At 34.1% G+C, this 20,133-nt stretch overlaps 4 protein-coding genes across 4 annotated transcripts; all 4 read right to left on the reverse strand.

Annotated features, from left to right (window-relative positions):
- Nucleotides 1-2,952: 2,952 nt before the first annotated feature.
- Nucleotides 2,953-4,732, reverse strand: LOC107735930 (uncharacterized). The gene is made up of 6 exons (XM_016547500.1): nucleotides 4,687-4,732; nucleotides 4,162-4,512; nucleotides 3,724-4,074; nucleotides 3,393-3,497; nucleotides 3,124-3,194; nucleotides 2,953-3,027 (listed from the first exon to the last, which is right to left on the reverse strand). Exons 1-6 carry the CDS (start codon nucleotides 4,730-4,732, stop codon nucleotides 2,953-2,955), a joined length of 999 nt encoding a protein of 332 aa, XP_016402986.1.
- Nucleotides 4,733-6,371: 1,639 nt separating this feature from the next.
- Nucleotides 6,372-8,494, reverse strand: nitr5 (novel immune-type receptor 5). Its single transcript, XM_016547809.1, has 6 exons — nucleotides 8,429-8,494; nucleotides 7,968-8,318; nucleotides 7,529-7,879; nucleotides 7,043-7,150; nucleotides 6,743-6,804; nucleotides 6,372-6,625 (listed from the first exon to the last, which is right to left on the reverse strand). Exons 1-6 carry the CDS (start codon nucleotides 8,472-8,474, stop codon nucleotides 6,509-6,511), a joined length of 1,035 nt encoding a protein of 344 aa, XP_016403295.1. The 5' UTR covers nucleotides 8,475-8,494; the 3' UTR covers nucleotides 6,372-6,508.
- A 4,410-nt stretch (nucleotides 8,495-12,904) lies between these two features.
- On the reverse strand, nucleotides 12,905-14,918 carry LOC107736044 (uncharacterized). The gene is made up of 5 exons (XM_016547585.1): nucleotides 14,890-14,918; nucleotides 13,932-14,323; nucleotides 13,511-13,618; nucleotides 13,191-13,243; nucleotides 12,905-13,068 (listed from the first exon to the last, which is right to left on the reverse strand). The coding sequence occupies exons 1-5, from the start codon at nucleotides 14,916-14,918 to the stop codon at nucleotides 12,940-12,942; spliced, it is 711 nt and encodes a 236-aa protein (XP_016403071.1). The 3' UTR covers nucleotides 12,905-12,939.
- A 1,857-nt stretch (nucleotides 14,919-16,775) lies between these two features.
- Nucleotides 16,776-19,172, reverse strand: LOC107736450 (uncharacterized). Its single transcript, XM_016547885.1, has 6 exons — nucleotides 19,098-19,172; nucleotides 18,657-19,007; nucleotides 18,228-18,578; nucleotides 17,518-17,628; nucleotides 17,037-17,089; nucleotides 16,776-16,942 (listed from the first exon to the last, which is right to left on the reverse strand). Exons 1-6 carry the CDS (start codon nucleotides 19,144-19,146, stop codon nucleotides 16,823-16,825), a joined length of 1,035 nt encoding a protein of 344 aa, XP_016403371.1. The 5' UTR covers nucleotides 19,147-19,172; the 3' UTR covers nucleotides 16,776-16,822.
- Nucleotides 19,173-20,133: the final 961 nt, after the last annotated feature.

The raw sequence follows: 20,133 nt of genomic DNA on the forward strand, positions 1-20,133 counted from the left end.
AAAGAAATAAAACCGTAAACAGCCAAAGGACGTAACTTGGAATGGGAGATGGATCGGTTTGTGAAAGCGAAGAGAAAAGCCATAGATGAAGTCGCACAGACCCAGGCAGGTGCTGGTCATTTAAAAGCTAAATGCAGAAAATATGACGAGGCATATCTTGCTCTCGGCTTCACTCACCGTGTCTATACCGGACGCTACAGTTGTCGCGTCGCACCTCAACAGCTCTACACTGGACGCGACAAAGCGACCGCTGCAAGTCATTTTAACTTTGTGTCAGTACGTCATAAATAGAACAAGGCATCAGTTTATAATTTTGTTGTTGTGGAACAAAGAGTCTGCGTCTAAATTTGAAATGTGGCTTACAGAGCTCATTAATGTGTTACATATGAAAAAAATTAGATACGAGATTGCAGGTAAACCAAAGTTGTTCGTACAGATTTGGAAGTCCTTCTTGGAATATTTGGAAGGTGACCAATGATAACTGAATTTAACCTTTTTCTTTAAGTGTGGTGGTTAATTTGGTAAAATAAAAGTGTGTAACAATTATATATTTCCATAATAGGGTATTTATTGGTGTAGGAGTTTTTTTTTTTTTTTATGACTCTGTATATGCATGATTACATTGATTACAGTGTCATTAAGTTTGTTTTTTCTTTCTTTCTTTCCTTTGATTTGCTGGCATGGGGGTTGGGGGATTGTTCTCTAAAATGTGAAAAGCTTAAAATAAAATATTTTTTAAAAATGATGTATTTACTTACTCAAATGATAGGTTCCTGGTGTTGTTGGAAAATATAGGGTAAAATTGGTACATTTTCATTTCAATCCGTGTTCATTTTGACTACGAACAATGTGCCATTACTGTAATTCAGCACGTGCAGCACAGCAAAAATAGACTCAGTGCTGAACGCACATGCCGCGCTGCATCCGTTTCCATTGAATGCGCTAGTCTGTTAACTTTGGCATGGAAAAAAATAGGCACTGCAAAGGGAGTGAGTGTGAAGCAACGTTACTCACTGTAAACACGTCTTATGAGAAAGCACAACAGCCCGTGCTGCTTCTGATGCAAACGGAGTATTGGTGCATTCCAAACGGGATATATCCGACCGAAGGGCACTTTGGGACGAAAACAATCATGGCCGCCATATTGAAGGGTCGTTTCCAAACCGAAGTGCTCAAAACTGGCCACTTCAAAGGGCCCTTCGTAATGAAGGATTTCGAAGGGTACAACCGATGGACACTTCGGGCCCCCATGATCCTTTGCACAGGGAAGTTGTTTGGCGTCACAGAGTTCGACTTCACCGATAAATGTATGTAGGCCTATTGTCTATACTACTGTAATATTTATACGAGTTAGATTTGGTACAATATTATGGTCAAAACGACATTGTACTTAAACAAAAATACTCTACCTTTATCAGTCCATTCAAATGTTTCAAATGCATAGACACAATATACATTACAAATACATATTACATTACATTACATATACAAATATACATTATATTTTAACGTAAAGACGTAAAAAATGTAATACAAAATGTGCGACGAAGGCACCTCCTTGATCGTCTCATTAAGATGACATTCCAGAAGTTCCCTACACCCTTCGTCCCTTCGAAGCTCTCGCTCAGGAGGGTAAACCTTTTGAAGGGATTAGGGCGTAGGGACGAGCCCTTCCGAATGGAACGCAGGGTGAGTCTGAAACTTCTAAATGCTAAATGCTTGAAAAAAATCTAAATGCCGAATTCAATTCATGGTCTCTACTGCCACCTAGTGGTGCAAGAATATTGCTATCCTGCCCCTGCTTTCGAACTCATTTGCTGTTGTTGTTGTTTTTTTATATCTGGTTACACTAAAACAGGAGGCTACCATCTGTAATCTGTAAGGCACCTAACCCCCAACTATTCCCCGGGCGCCGCTGCAAAAAAATGGCTGCCCTCTGCTCTGAGAGTGTGTTCACGGTGTGTGTGTGTGTGTGTGTTTACTCACTCACTGCAGTGTGTGTGCACTGGATGGGTTAAATGCAGAGCACAAATTCCAAATATGGGTTACCATACTTGGCTACACGTCACATTACTTTAGGTGCTTTAGGTATGATTGACACCTTCTTAGAGCAGGACCTCTGCTGCCCATAACTTGCCCAAAAGAACACCGTAGTCAACTGTTTTGAATGCAGCACTTAAATCTAAAAGTACCAGGACATGAGAGGCCATATGACTGACAGGTAAAGCAACCAATCACATTTCATTTTGGGCCGTGTTATGTTTAGGGGCGTGGAAATGTCCCCAAAATAACAGACCAGTGTGTAAATCTCTTGGACGCATTCTAAAGAGTCTATGCCGCGAACTTTACATATTTCACATACTTTTGAAAATCCAGCGTTTAGTTGATCTAATTGTCACAGCAGTAAACACGACGGCTTTCTTCTTCTCCCATGATGGGGTTTGGCATAACGGAATCTTTGTTTCCAGGCGGAATGTTAGAACGCGACACACATCTCCCGGAAATCCTGTAGAATTCAACCAATCAGATTACGACTTCAAAACTTCTGAAGTGTTTCCAATTTTTTTGTGCTGTATGCATCAAACGTTCAGCCAGCGGTCCGTGGACGTGACGTCTGAGGCTGAGATATGGTAGAAATAGAGTCCAAAGAATGTTTCAGTGTAAATTGTAATAGCCGTTACTGTTTATTATATGAGCAAAGCAAACAAAAATGATTATACTGCATGTAATTATTGCAATTCAACATTGTGGAAGATATTTAGTGATTGTTTTTTCAGTTATTACAGTATACACAGTACAGCATATTAATAGCTACTTAAACAGAATTTGTTGATCCAAAATAATTGGCAGAATTATTCAAATAAGATGATAGTTATTAATGATTAATATGAGCTAATATACAATAATGTTTTGCCATGGTCTTGATATGTCAAACCAGAATATCATATGTCCTTAAAGCTGGTGTTTCTTTGAACTCTTTGAGCATTTGGCGATGACGGGTGAAGACCAAAAGTTCACTTCCTCATACTACAAGAAAAAGAACATTCCAGACGATATAATTTATATTTTCATATGATGAATATCATAAGTGGTTTTAAATCTGGAGAGTTTAATTTGACAAACCTCAGTTACTGACACATCATCATCAGTAGTCTGGATTTGCTTACAATTGCTTTCTGTTGCATTAATAGTCTCTGTAATAAATGAGACAATGGTCAGCCCTCACATGAGTTAAACAGAAATGTTCTAATATAGCACATTTTGAAGGAAATATTATATTAAAATAAATTCTAGCATGCTGTACATTTTACACCTCTCTTTGAAAAACTACTATGCTGTAACAAACTGTTGTTTGTAGAAGCAAGACTAGATGAATTCAAACAAACACTTACCATTTCTACTCATGCAACACAGAAGAATATTGATGGTAATGTTTGATGTCAGGAGCACCGTAAGGCCAACTACAAAGAATAAGTCTGTGTTCTGGCTCTTGAAGTCTAAACCATGAGGAGTAATATTTGATATATATCAAGGATTGTATACACAAGTATTTAGAAAGAACAATTTGGAAATTAGTTGATTAGGTTACCTTCATATTAAAGATAAAAATGAAAGTGTTTTCATGCAAAGAAGTTCATAATGTAGCACTGTTCCAAGAGACAAATATAATGAGTTGTATTGGCTAACCAAAGGTGTCAGAAATGTTTAAATGCTCACACTTACCAGGATTGTGTTTAGATATGTTTCCAAATAAAATCTCCCCACATGCGGCCAGTGCACAGTAAGTTCCCGTTTGTGAGGAACTGAACTTTTTCTTTGGGAGGTTGTACATGCAGGTCGGTGACAGACAGTCATCTTCAGATCTCCCCACACATCCATCACTTGTGTTTCCATGAACATAAATGGATCCTGGAGGAGATTCTCCTGATCCGTGTTTGAACCAGTAGAGACGATGTTCACCTCCACCTCTTTCAAACTCATTTTGGATTGAACATTGCAGAGGAACATTTACCCCTGATTTAACTAATTCAATCTTGGGCAGCTTTAGACTCATGGGTTTGCTGATTTTTGCTCCTAGAATGGATGTTTTGTATAAATAGCTGTTTTTTCCCCATCATCATAATAAAAACATTAATATGAAACAGACATGCACTTACTCACCTTTAATAACCAGATGAGTGCCATTTCCGAATTTAATGATATTAGAGAAAGAGAAAGCACAGTAGTACGTGCCCCAATCTGATTGTACAGTGTTCACAATTGTCAGATTAAAACTATCAGTCCCTCTTAACACATCAAAATGGTTGCTGTCAAATTCATTATGAAATTGGCTTTTTGATGAATGGAGAATAGAGGAAACAATGAGACGTGGTTCTTCTCCAGTGACTTGCTTGTACCACAGTGTCGTACTTGTTTGTTTTGTTGTAATAAAGCAGGACAAAACCATAGGATCTCCTTCATGAACTGATACAACTGGGTTCAGCTGTATAATGTCTCCATATATTATCGTAACTGTTAATAGATTACAAATATCATTTATAATGTGTCCCACCACTGTAAAAGAATTAACCTTGTACATCAATTAAAACAACTAAAAAGCAATGATCTGAAACATTGATATCAGAACAATTTTGAATTGAATTAATGAAAAAATTTAAATGGAATTATTGAAATATACACACTTACACACTTCAGTTAAGAGTAAAACCATCACACAAAGTTGTTTCTCCATTTTCTTCTTCAGGCTGAGAAGAGACAATCTTCAATCAAGTTATATAATGTTGTATAACATACACCTTGAAGTATGGCACTGTCACATGATTCTGTTCAGTTAGCGCTATCAGCCATTTCCTGGGCCTGACACAGTTCTGCATACACCACACTTGCAACCACAGATTAGAATCATGCACTATGCTAAAATACAATCAAACATGTGCTATATGCATTATTTTCTGGAAATGGTATTTTAGTTTTTCAAGACCGTTCAAATTCAAAGGTACACAGTGGGAATGTGAGCATTTTACACCCACCACTGAATTAATTTCCATACACAACTTTCAGTTTCCTTAGCCTCTGCCTCATACAGTGACTGGTTTTATTTAATAGATCTGATAATTACAGATGTAATTAATGATATAATGTCAAATAGTTACTATGTACAATGTCGATATGATGTAGAGATGATATCTGTTAATGTCAGCTTTCTAGAAGTTGTCCTTTAGCCTATCTTGTGTTAGATCATATCTTAATGGCCTCATTTATTCACCACATAGCCACTGTGTTCACCCCTGTTTTCTCACATATCTGCATTGGATTTGTGAAGAATATACTTCCAATTCTTAGAATATTAGTTCCAAAATCAGGGAGTTTATACTATATTGATCTCTGTCTAGATACTACAAATCTGGCATTGATATAAACTAAATAGATACTTATAATATAATATACAATAGAAACCTATAAATGTAACTAAGGCCATGTGGGCCCCTTGCACTAATAGTCTCTGCTGCCATCTTGTGGTTTTTGGATGTTGGTTCATGATCAGTTTAGATCTGGATACTTAGATCAATTACTTTTCTAATTTTGAAGGCTGATTAGGACTGTTTGTTTCCCCCCTCAAAAATCTATTGATATGTACTAACATAGTCTTTTACTGTTTTTAATAGGTAAGGTTACTCAAGACTCATAAAACAGTTTACACTTTAATCTGAACTAGCATCTGTTCATTGACAAGGTAATGACAGTTTTTTTGCCTCAGTCAATATTGTTTGTTTGTTTGTTTGTTAGTTTGTATTGATTATTGATTGTGCAACACAACATTTTTTTGTGTGAGAATTCTAAAAGGACATGCTTTCATTAAAATCATAAATATAATGGCAGTGAGGAAGGAGGGTTGTTTCATATTCAGATACTTCTTTTATATAGCAATAGTAAAATACTGTATAATATTAGCAAAATATTGTACCATGATATCATTATTTCAATGTCTTTTAACATTCATTGATTCATTGTGTGATGTATTGGGGGAAATGTGTTGAAAACTGAGAAAAGTGCCCTTGTGGTGTTACTGTTGCCACAGTAATTTGTCAGAAAAATTAAATTAAAAGATTGTTGTACTATATCTTTATTTTCCAAAGCATATTTCTGTATGCATATTTCTGTATTCACAGTAAGCATATTTCTCTTTTTTTTTATGTATATGGCCTCACACACATACACACATATGTACAAAATTAAATATGTACAAAAATAAATGATTTCTGGACAATAGCAGGTCATTGGAAAGTCAGAGAAGATCATATGACTTTTTTTAACAAATATTTATGATGACATTCTCCTCTGTACATTGTATTGTGTGCTTTTGCAGTTTTGTGTCGCTATATTAGTTCCAGAAAAATCTAAATAAATTTGATTTTCTTAAGTAAGAATACTTTGCAAAGCAAAGCAGACACATGTTCACAGAGCAAACGAAATAAATGTCTGCAAAAATAGTAATATACAGTAGTTTTCAGCTTTGCTGCTGACATGCTAAACCAGAATACAGTGTGTCCTCAGGACGGCTCTCTCTCTTCACTCTTGAGTGTTTGGTGGAGATTTGTACAGTAGTGTAAGTCATTTCCCTGTTCTAAAAAAAAAAAAAAAAGATTTCCACAGTCAGATTACATATGTCGTACTTTATCATATTACTAATTATAGATGCTTTATCAAAGGCTTTATCAATGGTTTCTTTTTTTATAATTACCGTATTCATTAACACATCATCATCATCCTCATTAGTAGTCTGTATCTGTTGAGATTTTCTCCCTGTTTTGAACAGAGATTGAACAGTTTGTGAATTCATTTTTAAAAGAGAGAATAGTCATCGCTCACATATGGCCTAAAAAGAAAAATTCAAATATTACAGATTATTTGATTAAGAAATGTTCTATTACATTTCTATTACACTATTGATCAGGCATTTTTTTTTACACTATTCTGCAATAATATTAATATAAATTAGGCTCTTTTATAGAAGACTGTATAAATTCATATAAATGCTTACCATTTTTCCTCATGCAACAAAGTAGAATGTTGATGGTAAAACTTATTGCCAGTAGTGCTGCGAGGCCGATTTGAATGAATAATAGTATGTTCTGACTCTCAAAGTTGTCTAAAGCAATAAATAAATAAATCACACAGGTATTTTGGAAAAGATCAAATAAAACAAAATAAAATCTCCAAAATATAAAAAAATATATAAATGTGTTTTTTAATGATTTGTCACATTGTAATATTATGTTCAAAAAGTGACCTGAAATTATATTACATTTGAATTCATATTCAACATTGTAGAAGAATATACATTTAAAAGTGACTTGAATTTATATTATTTTAGTTATCTGATTTTTTTTTCTTCTTTTTTTGCAAGACATTATTTAGGAATGTATTTTCTGCCGTAGAACTCTACCAACTCGTCTTTTGACTCTTGACTATGAAAACATATTTCCAAATATAAGTAGTAAAGATATAATAAAATGCTCACACTTACCAAGACTGTGTTTAGAAACATTTCCAAATAAAATCTCCCCACATGCGGCCAGTGCACAGTAAGTTCCCGTTTGTGAGGAACTGAACTTTTTCTTTGGGAGGTTGTACATGCAGGTCGGTGACAGACAGTCATCTTCAGATCTCCCCACACATCCATCACTTGTGTTTCCATGAACATAAATGGATCCTGGAGGAGATTCTCCTGATCCGTGTTTGAACCAGTAGAGACGATGTTCACCTCCACCTCTTTCAAACTCATTTTGGATTGAACATTGCAGAGGAACATTTACCCCTGATTTAACTAATTCAATCTTGGGCAGCTTTAGACTCATGGGTTTGCTGATTTTTGCTCCTAGAATGGATGTTTTGTATAAATAGCTGTTTTTTTCCATATCATCGTAATAAAAACATTAATATGAAAGTGGCATGCACTGACTCACCTTTAATAACCAGATGAGTGCCATTTCCGAATTTAATGATATTAGAGAAAGAGAAAGCACAGTAGTACGTGCCCCAATCTGATTGTACCGCGTTCACAATTGTCAGATTTAAACTATCAGTCCCTCTTAACACATCAAAATGGTTGCTGTCAAATTCATTGTGAAATTGGCTTTTCGATGAATGGAGAATAGAGGAAACAATGAGACGTGGTTCTTCTCCAGTGACTTGCTTGTACCACAGTGTCATACTTATCTGTTTTGTTGTAATAAAGCAGGACAAAACCACAGAATCTCCTTCATGAACTGATACAACTGGGTTCAGTTGTATAATGTCTCCATATATTATCGTAACTGTTAATAGATTACAAATATCATTTGTAACATTTTGATGATCTTTAGAAAAGCCTTAACCTTGTTTGTTAAATATATATATATATGAATATTATTGAAATGGCACTTACAGACTTCATATAAGAGGAAGATCATCACACAATGTTGTCTGTCCATTTTATCGTCATCCAGATCATTCTGTGCTCAGGCAAAAAAAAGTAGCTCACACAGAGTTAACTGTTATATACACTTAAGATACCTTAAGATCACATGATTCTGTTAGTCAGCAAATCATCACCCATTTCCTGAACTTGACACAGTTTTATGTGCAGCGCTTTCAACCCACACATTCAATTAATTATGTAGACAAAAAATCCATTGATCCATGTAGAATATTCATTGTAGAATATCCATGTAGTATTTCCCTTTTTTTCCAGAAAAGTGCATTTTATTTTATCATGCTAAAATTATTTAAAAAGCATGAATATACATACTGTACATACTACACGGACAAATAAAGTTAAATTGGGCCAGATTTAATTGTCATCCTCTAACAAATGTTTATTCTTTTTTGGATATTATTAGTTTGATTCAGGCCATATGTAAATTAAAATGCACTGCAACCTTTGACACAGAAAATCCCTGTCCATGGTCCTGAAATTACACAACTCTTGGATGTTGTGCAGATTTGTGAACACAAAAAGCAATATCATATTTTGATATACCATAAATAGTGTTATAATAAATAAATGAAATATGATATCAGTATATAGTACATCACATTACATGCGATCATCTTTGATTAGCTTCCATTAATGGGCCAATGTTGATATTGCCTTTATCACCTCTTCATTCTGCAATAGAACTAATCACCAATAAACATAATTTGTATATTTTTAAATACAGTATATCACATTTTTACGTTTTATTATATTTTTAAATATTTAATGGGTCTGTGGTTTGAATCTGTTTTATTACTTAACTTAGCTAATGATAAATAAGGCTCCTGCACCACAACTTAAAGGTGAAGTGTGTGAGTTTTTCAGTGGTAAAGTACTTTTTAAAATACTTGCCTAACTAAGTCTCTTATTACAGTTCATACTTAGACAACTTTAAATAATGTTAACTTTAAGTAACATTAACTATTGGTAGGTTATTTTGAAACACCGTAGCTCTGTGGTGCTATCTAAACATTGCTGTGTTTTTTGAGCATCATGTAACTCGACACAGCAATGTTGGCTTAACCGATTGTGTGAGTTTGAGGTAGGACCTATTTGTCTGAACATGAAACCGTCTGACATTATCATTATTATTATTTTCAATTTTATTTGGGAATTACATATTGTACTTCATCTTTAAATTAAAACCCTTTACGCACATACATTTTTCTGTAATTCATGTCTATTTTTGTCCTGCCATAGACAGACACATCACACCAAGACAGGAGCATGTTGATCTAAACTATAATTTACACAAACAATGAACTGATAAACATGCACATCAGAAGGTGAGGTTCTACATGAGTTTGCATGAGCAGGCTAAACTGTACTTTTGAAAACTGTAAACATTTGTTCAACTAGAGCAGTGTCCAAGTTGTTTAACTTGTTTTTTTTAACTAGAGCAGTGTCCTATGAGAACAAATGTTACACTTGAAATCAAAGGCCTTTGTAGTTCAGTCTCAGGCTTGCACAAGTGGTAGCGATGAACTAAGTCTATGCTGCTATAAATGCATGTGACTGCTTTTGACACCTTCTTTTTTTAGCAACATCAGACGCTGTGTGGAAACTTTTGACCACTAAGATTGAGCTCTACTGAAGGCTGCTTGATCTTTCCATTCTGTTTTCACTTTCATGCACTGACCACAAACACAACACAGAGATCAACAGTCTGCACTGTGAACTCATAAATGAGGTTGCTGATCTGTCTGCTCTGTTTTCCACTGTAATGCTAAATAACACAAAATATTAATAACAACAATGATAATAATAATAATAAAAGATGACATATCCTTATGCATTTGTCAGATGTTATATATATATATATATTAAATATATATTATATGTTTAATACAGATAATACATATATTACCTCTTTGAAGATAGTTTAAAGAAAAACATAAACACCAATCAAAATATTATATTTAGAAATGTACATATATTTAATTAACTTTCAGGGTTATTGGTGTGATAAAATAGAAACTGTCTTGTCTTTTCTTTTTTCCATTACTATATAAAGCAGACTCTAGCATCGATCATTTCTATCGAAGTTGCAAAAATATATCAAAGCAACCACAAAACTTCAAGCCCTTACAATCAATTTCATATCTGTTGTGTAATATTCTAATTCGCATTGTGTTATTTTGCTCTTCTTGTCAGTTCTTCCTCTTTTCAGCAGCAGAGGGAGCAGAATAAGTATAATTGAAAAATGTTAAGTGTTAACATTTAAGATTTACATCTAATTGATAAGCTATGATGAAATGTATGCACTGTACATATTTTATTATGTACTTATTTAACCCTTGTGCTGTGCTGGAAATCATTTACTTAAATTGGTGTTGTGGTCACCCGGTCCCGGCTTGTAAATCTCTCATGCCATTTTATCTTTATCTTGGATTCAATCATTTTGCCAGCTTCTTTTCTTTTAATTTCTTTTAATTAGCAATTGTACTTCTTTTTGGAACTGATTGGTCGTAGGCTTCATTGATCTGAGCTTATGCACATCAGTTTTTGAGTAAAAATAAGCATTGTTTGTGGATAATTTTGGCTAAATTCACTCAAAAACTGAGGTGCATAAGCTCAGATCAGGGAGGCCTACGACCAATCAGTTCCAGAATGAAATACAAAATTTGTGCTAACTGAAAGAGAACAAGTTGATAAAAAGATTGAGTTCAATATTTGTTAATAATATATTTATGTACACACAATAATTGGGGACACAAATGAAGAAATATCTTTAGTGATATGTAACAAGTAAAACTGTCCAGTAAGATCTCAGATACTTCTTGTAATTCTTTTTTTTTTTTTTTTTTTTTAAGTAGGGTGGGCTATTTGTGTTTATGGTAATGGAAAGGGATGTGAAGACAAAGGTTGGCGTATTTTTTATTTTTTTGTGTGTGGTTTTGATGCAGCAAGAGATGTGAAAGAAAAAATAGATGGGTCTTGTGTTGCGGGTGGAAACTACTTAAACCATGATGCTCACACTGAGAGCAAAGGTGCTGATCCATTTTTACTTTGTCACATTTATTTTTTAGGTGTTTCATTTTTATAATTTTTAAAAATATATATTTGTTACTTATTCTAATTGTACGTGTGTGTGTGTGTGTGTGTAGAAACAAATTTGTGTAATGACATGGGTATTACACTGGTATAACAGCATAAATGTGTTTTATGTGCTATTTCTTGAGTATTCCTAATTAAAATAGCTTTAAAAACATACTAAACAATGTTTTGTTAAAAATGTAAAAATGCAGAAAGTGTGCGTGAGGGGTAGGGTTAGGGTAAGGGGATAGAAAATACAGTTTGTACAGTATAAAAAATTTCACGTCTATGTAGAGTCCCCATAAATCATAAAAACCAACATGTGTGTGTTTGTGTGTGTTTATTTCACAGGGACAATACAAAATAACATTACTGCATAGTGTTGAGCAGCAGCTCTATATACTACTATTACAGACATAAAAAAAATATTACCAACAAACAATCTAAAATTCAAAATACAGTAATACAATATGTGTAAAAAATTACAAATAACCAATTAAGTAAAATAACTGTACTCTAAATAATTAATGATTACAAGATTTATGATATGAATCGATGTATTTTGATCCAAGTACAAGATACAAAGCAGATCCGCTGATGTTCACCTCAGCAGTTTTAACTCTACACTAAGCAGGTTTTTCCTGTCACTCACTCAGCAGGATATGATGTCATTCACTCACACAGCCCTTCTTTTAGTTTGACTCACGTGTTTAGCCTGAACACCTTCCATTAGATTTCATCTTCTCTTACTTTTCGGCTGGACTTTAATGAAATTAAGAGATTTTCCAGGTGGGAAAAACGTTTTCTTCTGTCTCTGACTTTAATCATGAGAAGAGTTTGTGCCACACAGTGAGGAGGGAGAGAGGGGGCTGAGTGGGTGTCAGATAGGCCAAAGTTACTACAGACAGCCTCATGCACATCGAATGGAAGAAGACTGTCTTCTGTGTCTACTGTGTAAACTGGGGTGTGACCTTGTGGTTTGTGGTGTAGATCTTATCAAACGTTAAATCGGATCCTGTCAACCATTCACATTCGAAACAAATAAAAATAGCATAATTGTGTGTTTTTTATCACTAATCATGTTGCAGTGGTATCTGAAAATTAAATACAAAGAGCACGGGGGTCTGTTTCTGTTTTTATGAAGAAGAAAAAACATGGCATATTGCTCAAATAACACTTTATTCACATACAGTACCACATCAACATTAAAGCACAATAAGCATGAGATAGTTGTCTGTGGTTATTTACAGAATAAAGAGACTAATTGTAAACATGTAAGTTTCATATTTATTCAGAACATAACATAGTATCAATTATGATTTATCATATGGTATTCAAAGTGGCTCTGGTTAGCAAACAATATTAGCAACTATGCATATTCAGTATTACGATAGAGAGTTTTTACATTTCAGTCCAGAGTACTCTGTCGGTCTTTGTCTCTCCTCTCGCTGCTGTCTTGAGCTTTGGCTTGTAAATTTTAAGGCGGCATAATTCAAATCGGAGGTCCTGTGGTGCTAAAATAAAATATATATATATTTAATAAACGTTTCCATTAAGTGATGTACATCATCTAAACCACAGTTGTCTAAATACTTGACTTTTAAAATATCATTTTATCTGTCCATGTAATACAAACCTGTACACTTGACACTATATTGTCTGTAGCATGAACGTGTTGAGATGTGTTGCCTGTTATAAGATCAAATATGAGATGATTTTTAGTACTTTAAAATGGCATTGATATTTACCCGTGCAGGTTAAAAGGAATTATGTTAATTTTATTAATATATTATTTATAATAATACATTTATATTAAATGTAAATATTTATTTATAATAAATCTTACATAATAGTTCTGAATAATAAAAAAATAGTGCATGTTTTCATCTTAATGTATATCTTTATGTATTTCATATGATGTATTATATATATAAATACATTAAAGTGAGCTGTTACCTTTCATCTTTTTCACGCAAAGTAGAATATTACTGAAGAAGCTTACGGTCAGCAGTGCTGCAAGGCCAATTAGAATGAAGATCTTTATGTGCTGGCCTTTATGTTCATCTGAAACAAGTAACACATAACTTGAATGCACCACATGCTGCGTCCTGGAACTACATGCAGCACGCAATTAAAGAAGCATGCGATTAATTTTGCATCAACAGAAATTCTATATTGCAGATGAACAACATGTTTCAAACACTTTATGCACACTAAGGTACTCTGTGTGTTATACTACACAGTGCTAGATGTCAAAAGGTTTTGTCTTAGCATTGTACAATACACTAGAAGCTCACTAAAAATACTGCGTCATCAACCGTAAAATGGCTGCTTAAGATGTACACAACTTGTTATAAATTGTATTTAACACACTTACCATCAGAAGCCAGATTAATTCCATGTCCAAATAAAATTTCTGTACATGTGACCACAGCACAGTAGTAGGTCCCAGCATCAGAGGGCTTGATGTTTCTCAAAGAGAGACTGTAGACACAGCTCTTGGTAGGAGAAACAGCCATTGAGCTGTTTTTACAACTTCCTTGAGTGTAAATGATTCCTGAATGGGATTTTTCTAAACCGTGTCTGAACCAGTAGACTTTGTGATCACCTCCACAACTCTCTTGTTCGTTTTGGATTGTACATAGTAGAGTCACATTTCCACCTGATGATGTAGGCTGCTGTAGAATATGAATCCTGTTGGATTTAGAACCTGTTGAAATATCATGAATTTGAGACTGTAAAACATTACTAATTTCATAAAGAGTTAGTCTAAATATTGATCACTCACCTCTAATCACTAGATTAGTTCCTGCTCCAAAGTAGGCAACATTAGAAAAAGAAACAGCACAGTAATATGTAGCTGAATCGGATTGTGCCGTTTTTTGAATAGTCAAATTAAAGCTGCCAATCCCTGCACCTACTCTAAAGCGGTTTGACTTTTCAAAATCATCATAAAGTACACTTTTTTGAGTCCAGTGATATGAAGAGGCTACAAGAACAGGTCTCTCTCCCAGAGTCTGTTTGAACCACATAACTCTATTCAGTTGGTCTTTTGGGTGAAAGCAGTGAAATGTCACATTATCACCTACTTGAACTGCTACATCTTCCATCTGCAGAACACTTTCAGAATATTGCATTGCTGTAAAATAATGCGAAGACATTTGTTGAAACATAAGCGACACAATGAAAAATACAGAAGGTTCAAGAAAAACTTGTGAAACCATTACTATTGTAGTTTTGTACTTACATGGTTTATAAAAGAGAACCCATACAATGAAGAGAATGACATACATTTTCAGATGACCTTCAGTGCTCAACCTTAAATTCTCTGAAACCTTTCCTCTGCTTTGAGTGGAAGCACCATCACATCATTGCATTGGCTCTCTGAGCTAACAAGTCATTGCCCATTTCCTTGTTTAACTTGTGCTTCTAACAGATGTGGTACATTATCATATAATCTTTAATGATTTGTAAATTATCTATTCTGATGCATAGCCTCAATCAGGATTTAAACAGAGTATAAATGAAGTTACACACATTTAAAATAACTAGCATTGTTTAAACTCAATACACTGATAAGCTTCTACATCAGACAAAGGAATATTCCTCTTTATAGTACGTCAGAGTAGGGTCAATAGCTGACATATGTGAACTCACACTCACACACACACACACACACACACACACAAACACAAACTCAGTTTAATCTAAAACATATTTTGATGAAAATATCACACTTTACAGCACATGCATAACTGATATTGATACATATTCAGTGGTGGTGCAACAAACAACAAAAAAAGATCCATTTGGAATTTCTTAGTGGAAACTGCTTAACATTTTTTTCAAGATTTGGAATACAAGCCCATGATTTTAAACCCTGAAAGAAATTATATTTATATTGTAAAAGGAATGAACATAAAATAAACAACGGGTGTGTTCAAATATTCAAATGAATGCAAATGAAGTGTTGCTATGGTAAATCTTAAATAAAAGCATTTGCATGATGAATGATGAAAGAATATTGTGTAAGTGATTTTACATGAGCATAATATGTTGGAAATCAAGATAAAAATATTTATGTGCTTTTCTCTATTTGTGATGCCTCACTGCCATCACCTGGTAGCTTATAATAGTAGTATGCTACATTGTTGTCACATGACCTCATCATATTGCATGTTTCTGCAAATGGCATCCAGTTGTCATCTTGGAAATTGAAAACAGTTAAAAATTTTGTTAAAACATCCTGTCAACATGAATCAAAACTGACCATTTTTAATGCACGATTCATCCGTGCACGTTATTCCGAGGGAAAAAAAAAAAAGAAATAATTAAACCTTTCCTTATTTCAGCATCACCAATCTCTTATTTTTCAAGTCTTTCCCTCCAACTAAAAACCTACACTTTTCTACCATTTTTCACAATCTGTGAAATCAAGTCACAATTTCAAGTGAAATCAAGCCTGCTTTTTTCCCCACATTGAATATCCTGTTTCACTAAAAACACATTCTGTTGAAATTAATTCTAGTCCGTCTGATCAAATAATGATTAAAGAAGTATATGTTCAGATATTATATTTGATATTTTTTCTATTACATTCCTAACACTGGAAATGGAAGGTCAAATCGAGTGCATTGCAAACCTACACTTTTCTACCATTTTTCACAATCTGTGAAATCAAGTCCCGGCCTGCTTTTTTCCCCACATTGAATATCCTGTTTCACTAAAAACACATTCTGTTGAAATTAATTCTAGTCCGTCTGATCAAATAATGATTAAAGAAGTATATGTTCAGATATTATATTTGATATTTTTTCTATTACATTCCTAACACTGGAAATGGAAGGTCAAATCGAGTGCATTGCATTATGGGAAACACTATTCAACATGGCATGCTCTGTCATAGAGGAAGTAACCATATTGTGTTAGAGATGAATAACCGAATTAGAAGGCTGACCTAAATCAAATTAGTTGCGAGGTTTATTCAAGCTGATGAACACAGTACTTTCACATCTAGTTACACCTTTACAGGATGTGGTTATGCTTTTATATAATTTTGCACGTCATCTCCCAGAAGTGTTAATGTTAACACTCACAGCACGTTTCTTGAAAAAAAATACACGTTTAACACGATGCAGGATAAGCACAGACATGCATAGGCAGTTTCTATCATTAGAGACACAAATATGGAATATTACTAATGCACTCCTGGAGCTGGATATTATGTTAAATATTATGGTACGTTTAGACAATCAGCAGCTATAAGTTTCAGATCTTGTCTCGCAATGTCGGTACAGAGTACGTTGTCTCCTCTAAGGTCCTTTTTCTCTGACCTCTTTTAGTGGAAAGGTTCAGAGCAGCATAGTTAATGTCATCTGTGTTGCGGTACTAGAAGAAAGAATTAGGAGACTCTTCATTTTTTTCAGCACTCTATATTAAGTTACGAGAGTTAACTGTTATTTGCACATCTGATTGTCCAAACCTGTACTCTTGTTGTATCGCCATTGGTAGTCTGGATTTGTTGAGGCGTTCTATCTGTTAAAAGTCAAATAAAGCATTATGAGAAGAGTTACACTATTCTGTTTGTTTGAACACAGTATTGCATTTTCTATCACATAAATGTTCTTTCCAGGATTAGATTTTGGATAATAATAATAATAATAATAATAATGCTTAAACTGAGAGATTGCAAAAATTAAGAAGAAACGTGGTCTTACCTTTTCTTCTTAATGGTATACAGAGCAAAATATTGATGGTAAAACTGACTGTACACAGCACTGCAAGGCCAATTAAAATAAAATGTTGCATCCTCTCACTATTAAATTCATCTGAAACACAAGAAACATTGTGCAACTTTATGAATTTAGAGAGTGGGTTCAAAAATATTTTGTAAAATTAAGTTTATTACCCACTAAGTGCTTAAACTGAAAGATTGCAGAAATTAAGAAGAAACGTGGTCTTACCTTTTCTTCTTAATGGTATACAGAGCAAAATATTGATGGTAAAACTGACTGTACACAGCACTGCAAGGCCAATTAAAATAAAATGTTGCATCCTCTCACTATTAAATTCATCTGAAACACAAGAAACATTGTGCAACTTTATGAATTTAGAGAGTGGGTTCAAAAATATTTTGTAATATTAAGTTTATTACCCACTATTTGTCACTGTTCAAACACATACAGTACTACACATACTACTGTACATAACTTATTGCATGTTGAATTAAATTGTAAATTATAGTCCTGCATGGATATGATTATAAAGAGCATGACATTTATGCTTGATGTTTATTTGATTGTATTGGCCAATTTAAAATCTATTTGGATTTAAAGCTAAAATGCTAAAGTTTCTTAAGATTAAGAAACTTTGTATACTATATATACATATATTAGTAGTTGTAGTAGTAGTAGTAGTAGAAGTTTCTAAACCAGAAGTGTCACGCATCTGAATACAGAAAGTTCAACAAACAAAGACACAATAATAATAATAATAATAATAATAATAATAATAATAACAAAAATCATTTGGACTAATCTATCTTATCTTTAAAACTTGGTATTATGGATATTTCTCATATAGTAAATTGCTTGCGATATTTCTACTTTGTAAGTCACTCTGGATAAAAATGTGTCTGTTAACAAATAATACTACTCAAACATAATGCACTTACCTTCAATGACCAATGTTGTGCCATTTCCAAATAAAACTTCATCACAAGTTACCACAGCGCAGTAGTATAGTCCAGCATCAGAGAGACCAACATTCATCTTGGGGAGGTTGTACAGACAGCTCTGCATAGGAGAGGAGGCTGCAGAGTTCTTCCCACACTCATTGTTCATGTCTCCATGAGTATAAACCATTCCTGGATGCATTCTGTCTGAACTGCGTCTGTACCAGTAGACTAGTTGTACTCCTTTCTCACACATCTTCACTTCTACTGAGCACTGCAGAGTCACATTGCTTCCTGGCTTCATAACACCAAGCACAGGCTGTTGAATAACAGCAGGTTTGAGGTCTGCACCTATAAGGGGAAAAAAAGGAATTAACATTGACAATAAATGGAATTGTCCATCAAAAGTATAAATATTATAACACTCACCTTTAACCAGCAAAACAATTCCAGTGCTGAAGGAAATAACATTAGCAAAGGCAGCACCACAGAAATACATGCCTGAATCAGATTTCAAGGTTCTCAGGATGGTTAAGTTAAAACTATCATCCTTTCGCACTGCATGAAAACGTTGACTTGCTTCAAAGTCAGGAGAAAATTCATTCGGTTGAGAGTGGTGATATGATGACACTATTAGGACAGGTTTCTCTCCAAGAACCTGTTTATACCATAGTGCTCGGTGTAACTGATCATTTACAATAAGACAAGGTAACAATACATCCCCTCCCTCTTTTACGGTTAAAACCTGATCCACATGAGCAACATTGCAATTGTGTTCACCTGTTGGAAAAATGATTATCATAGTTTTCAAAGATGACATGTAGTTGATTAGTAAAAGAATGATTGAATGATGCATTATTTTGTACTTACAGACTTCATGAAGAAAAAGAAAGAGTATCATGTAGATGTTATTATTCATTTTATCTTCTTCCTGGGTCTTCTGCACTTCTGTCTACATGCGGTTCTGAGTCTATGAATCAGTTTGCTCTCTGAGGTATGACTTCATCATGTGACTCTATTGGTTCTCTGCATGCACAAATTACTGCCCGCTTCCTGAAGTAAGCTGCTAAGTATAGTATGTAAACAGCTGTAACTAGTAGATATCTAATCTTGCCAGCAGGCCAAATGAATGAAATTTAGAGTTCATTGAAATGCTTAGGGTGGCGCCATGCAAAAATCTCAATAAGTATGTTACAATATTTTATGATATGTGAACTATATATATAAAATGACTGAAACATTGTGGGACAAGTACATGGTATGATGATACTAAAACATCAGAGCAGTCTAGAAAAGGAAGAAGAAAACAATCATTTGAAGGAGCGTTGTATAAAGATTATAAGTTCACAAATGGAAGCTATTGTATGCTATTACTATAGTGAATAAAGAGTATTATCTGTAATGTATCTGTGTTTGTGTGCACTAATGACATCTGACTGCCATCACCTGGAGGTGACTAGTAGTACATTTCAGTATAATGCTGCATACATACTACAAACTAGTACATATATACTACATCTACTATATCTTTTTCCATATTTGGGTCACTGTTGGTTTGTTTTTAATACGTTTGTTGTTGTTGTTGTTGTTGTTGTTTTTGTTGGCAAGCTGTTTGGACTGAAAGATTTTTATTTCCTCAATTGCAAAATGTTGCCCCTCTCCATGGTGCTGAATTTAATGGTAAGTTATTGTAAACACACATTTTTTTCCCATGTTTTATTGTGTAAAATTTAGACATTGAATAACATGATGACCACACATATTGCCCTTTACAACAACATAAAAAATCTACAAAAGACAGACATTTGTCCCTCATCCCTTTGTCAACTTTAAACCACACTGAGATCAAAATACAATTTTTAAAAAAAAATGTTAAATTGGAGGACATTGTCTTGCAGCTGAATAT

This window comes from Sinocyclocheilus rhinocerous, unplaced genomic scaffold (assembly GCF_001515625.1).
Source record: "Sinocyclocheilus rhinocerous isolate Xijiao unplaced genomic scaffold, SAMN03320098_v1.1 scaffold7605, whole genome shotgun sequence".
NCBI classification, from domain to species: domain Eukaryota; kingdom Metazoa; phylum Chordata; class Actinopteri; order Cypriniformes; family Cyprinidae; genus Sinocyclocheilus; species Sinocyclocheilus rhinocerous.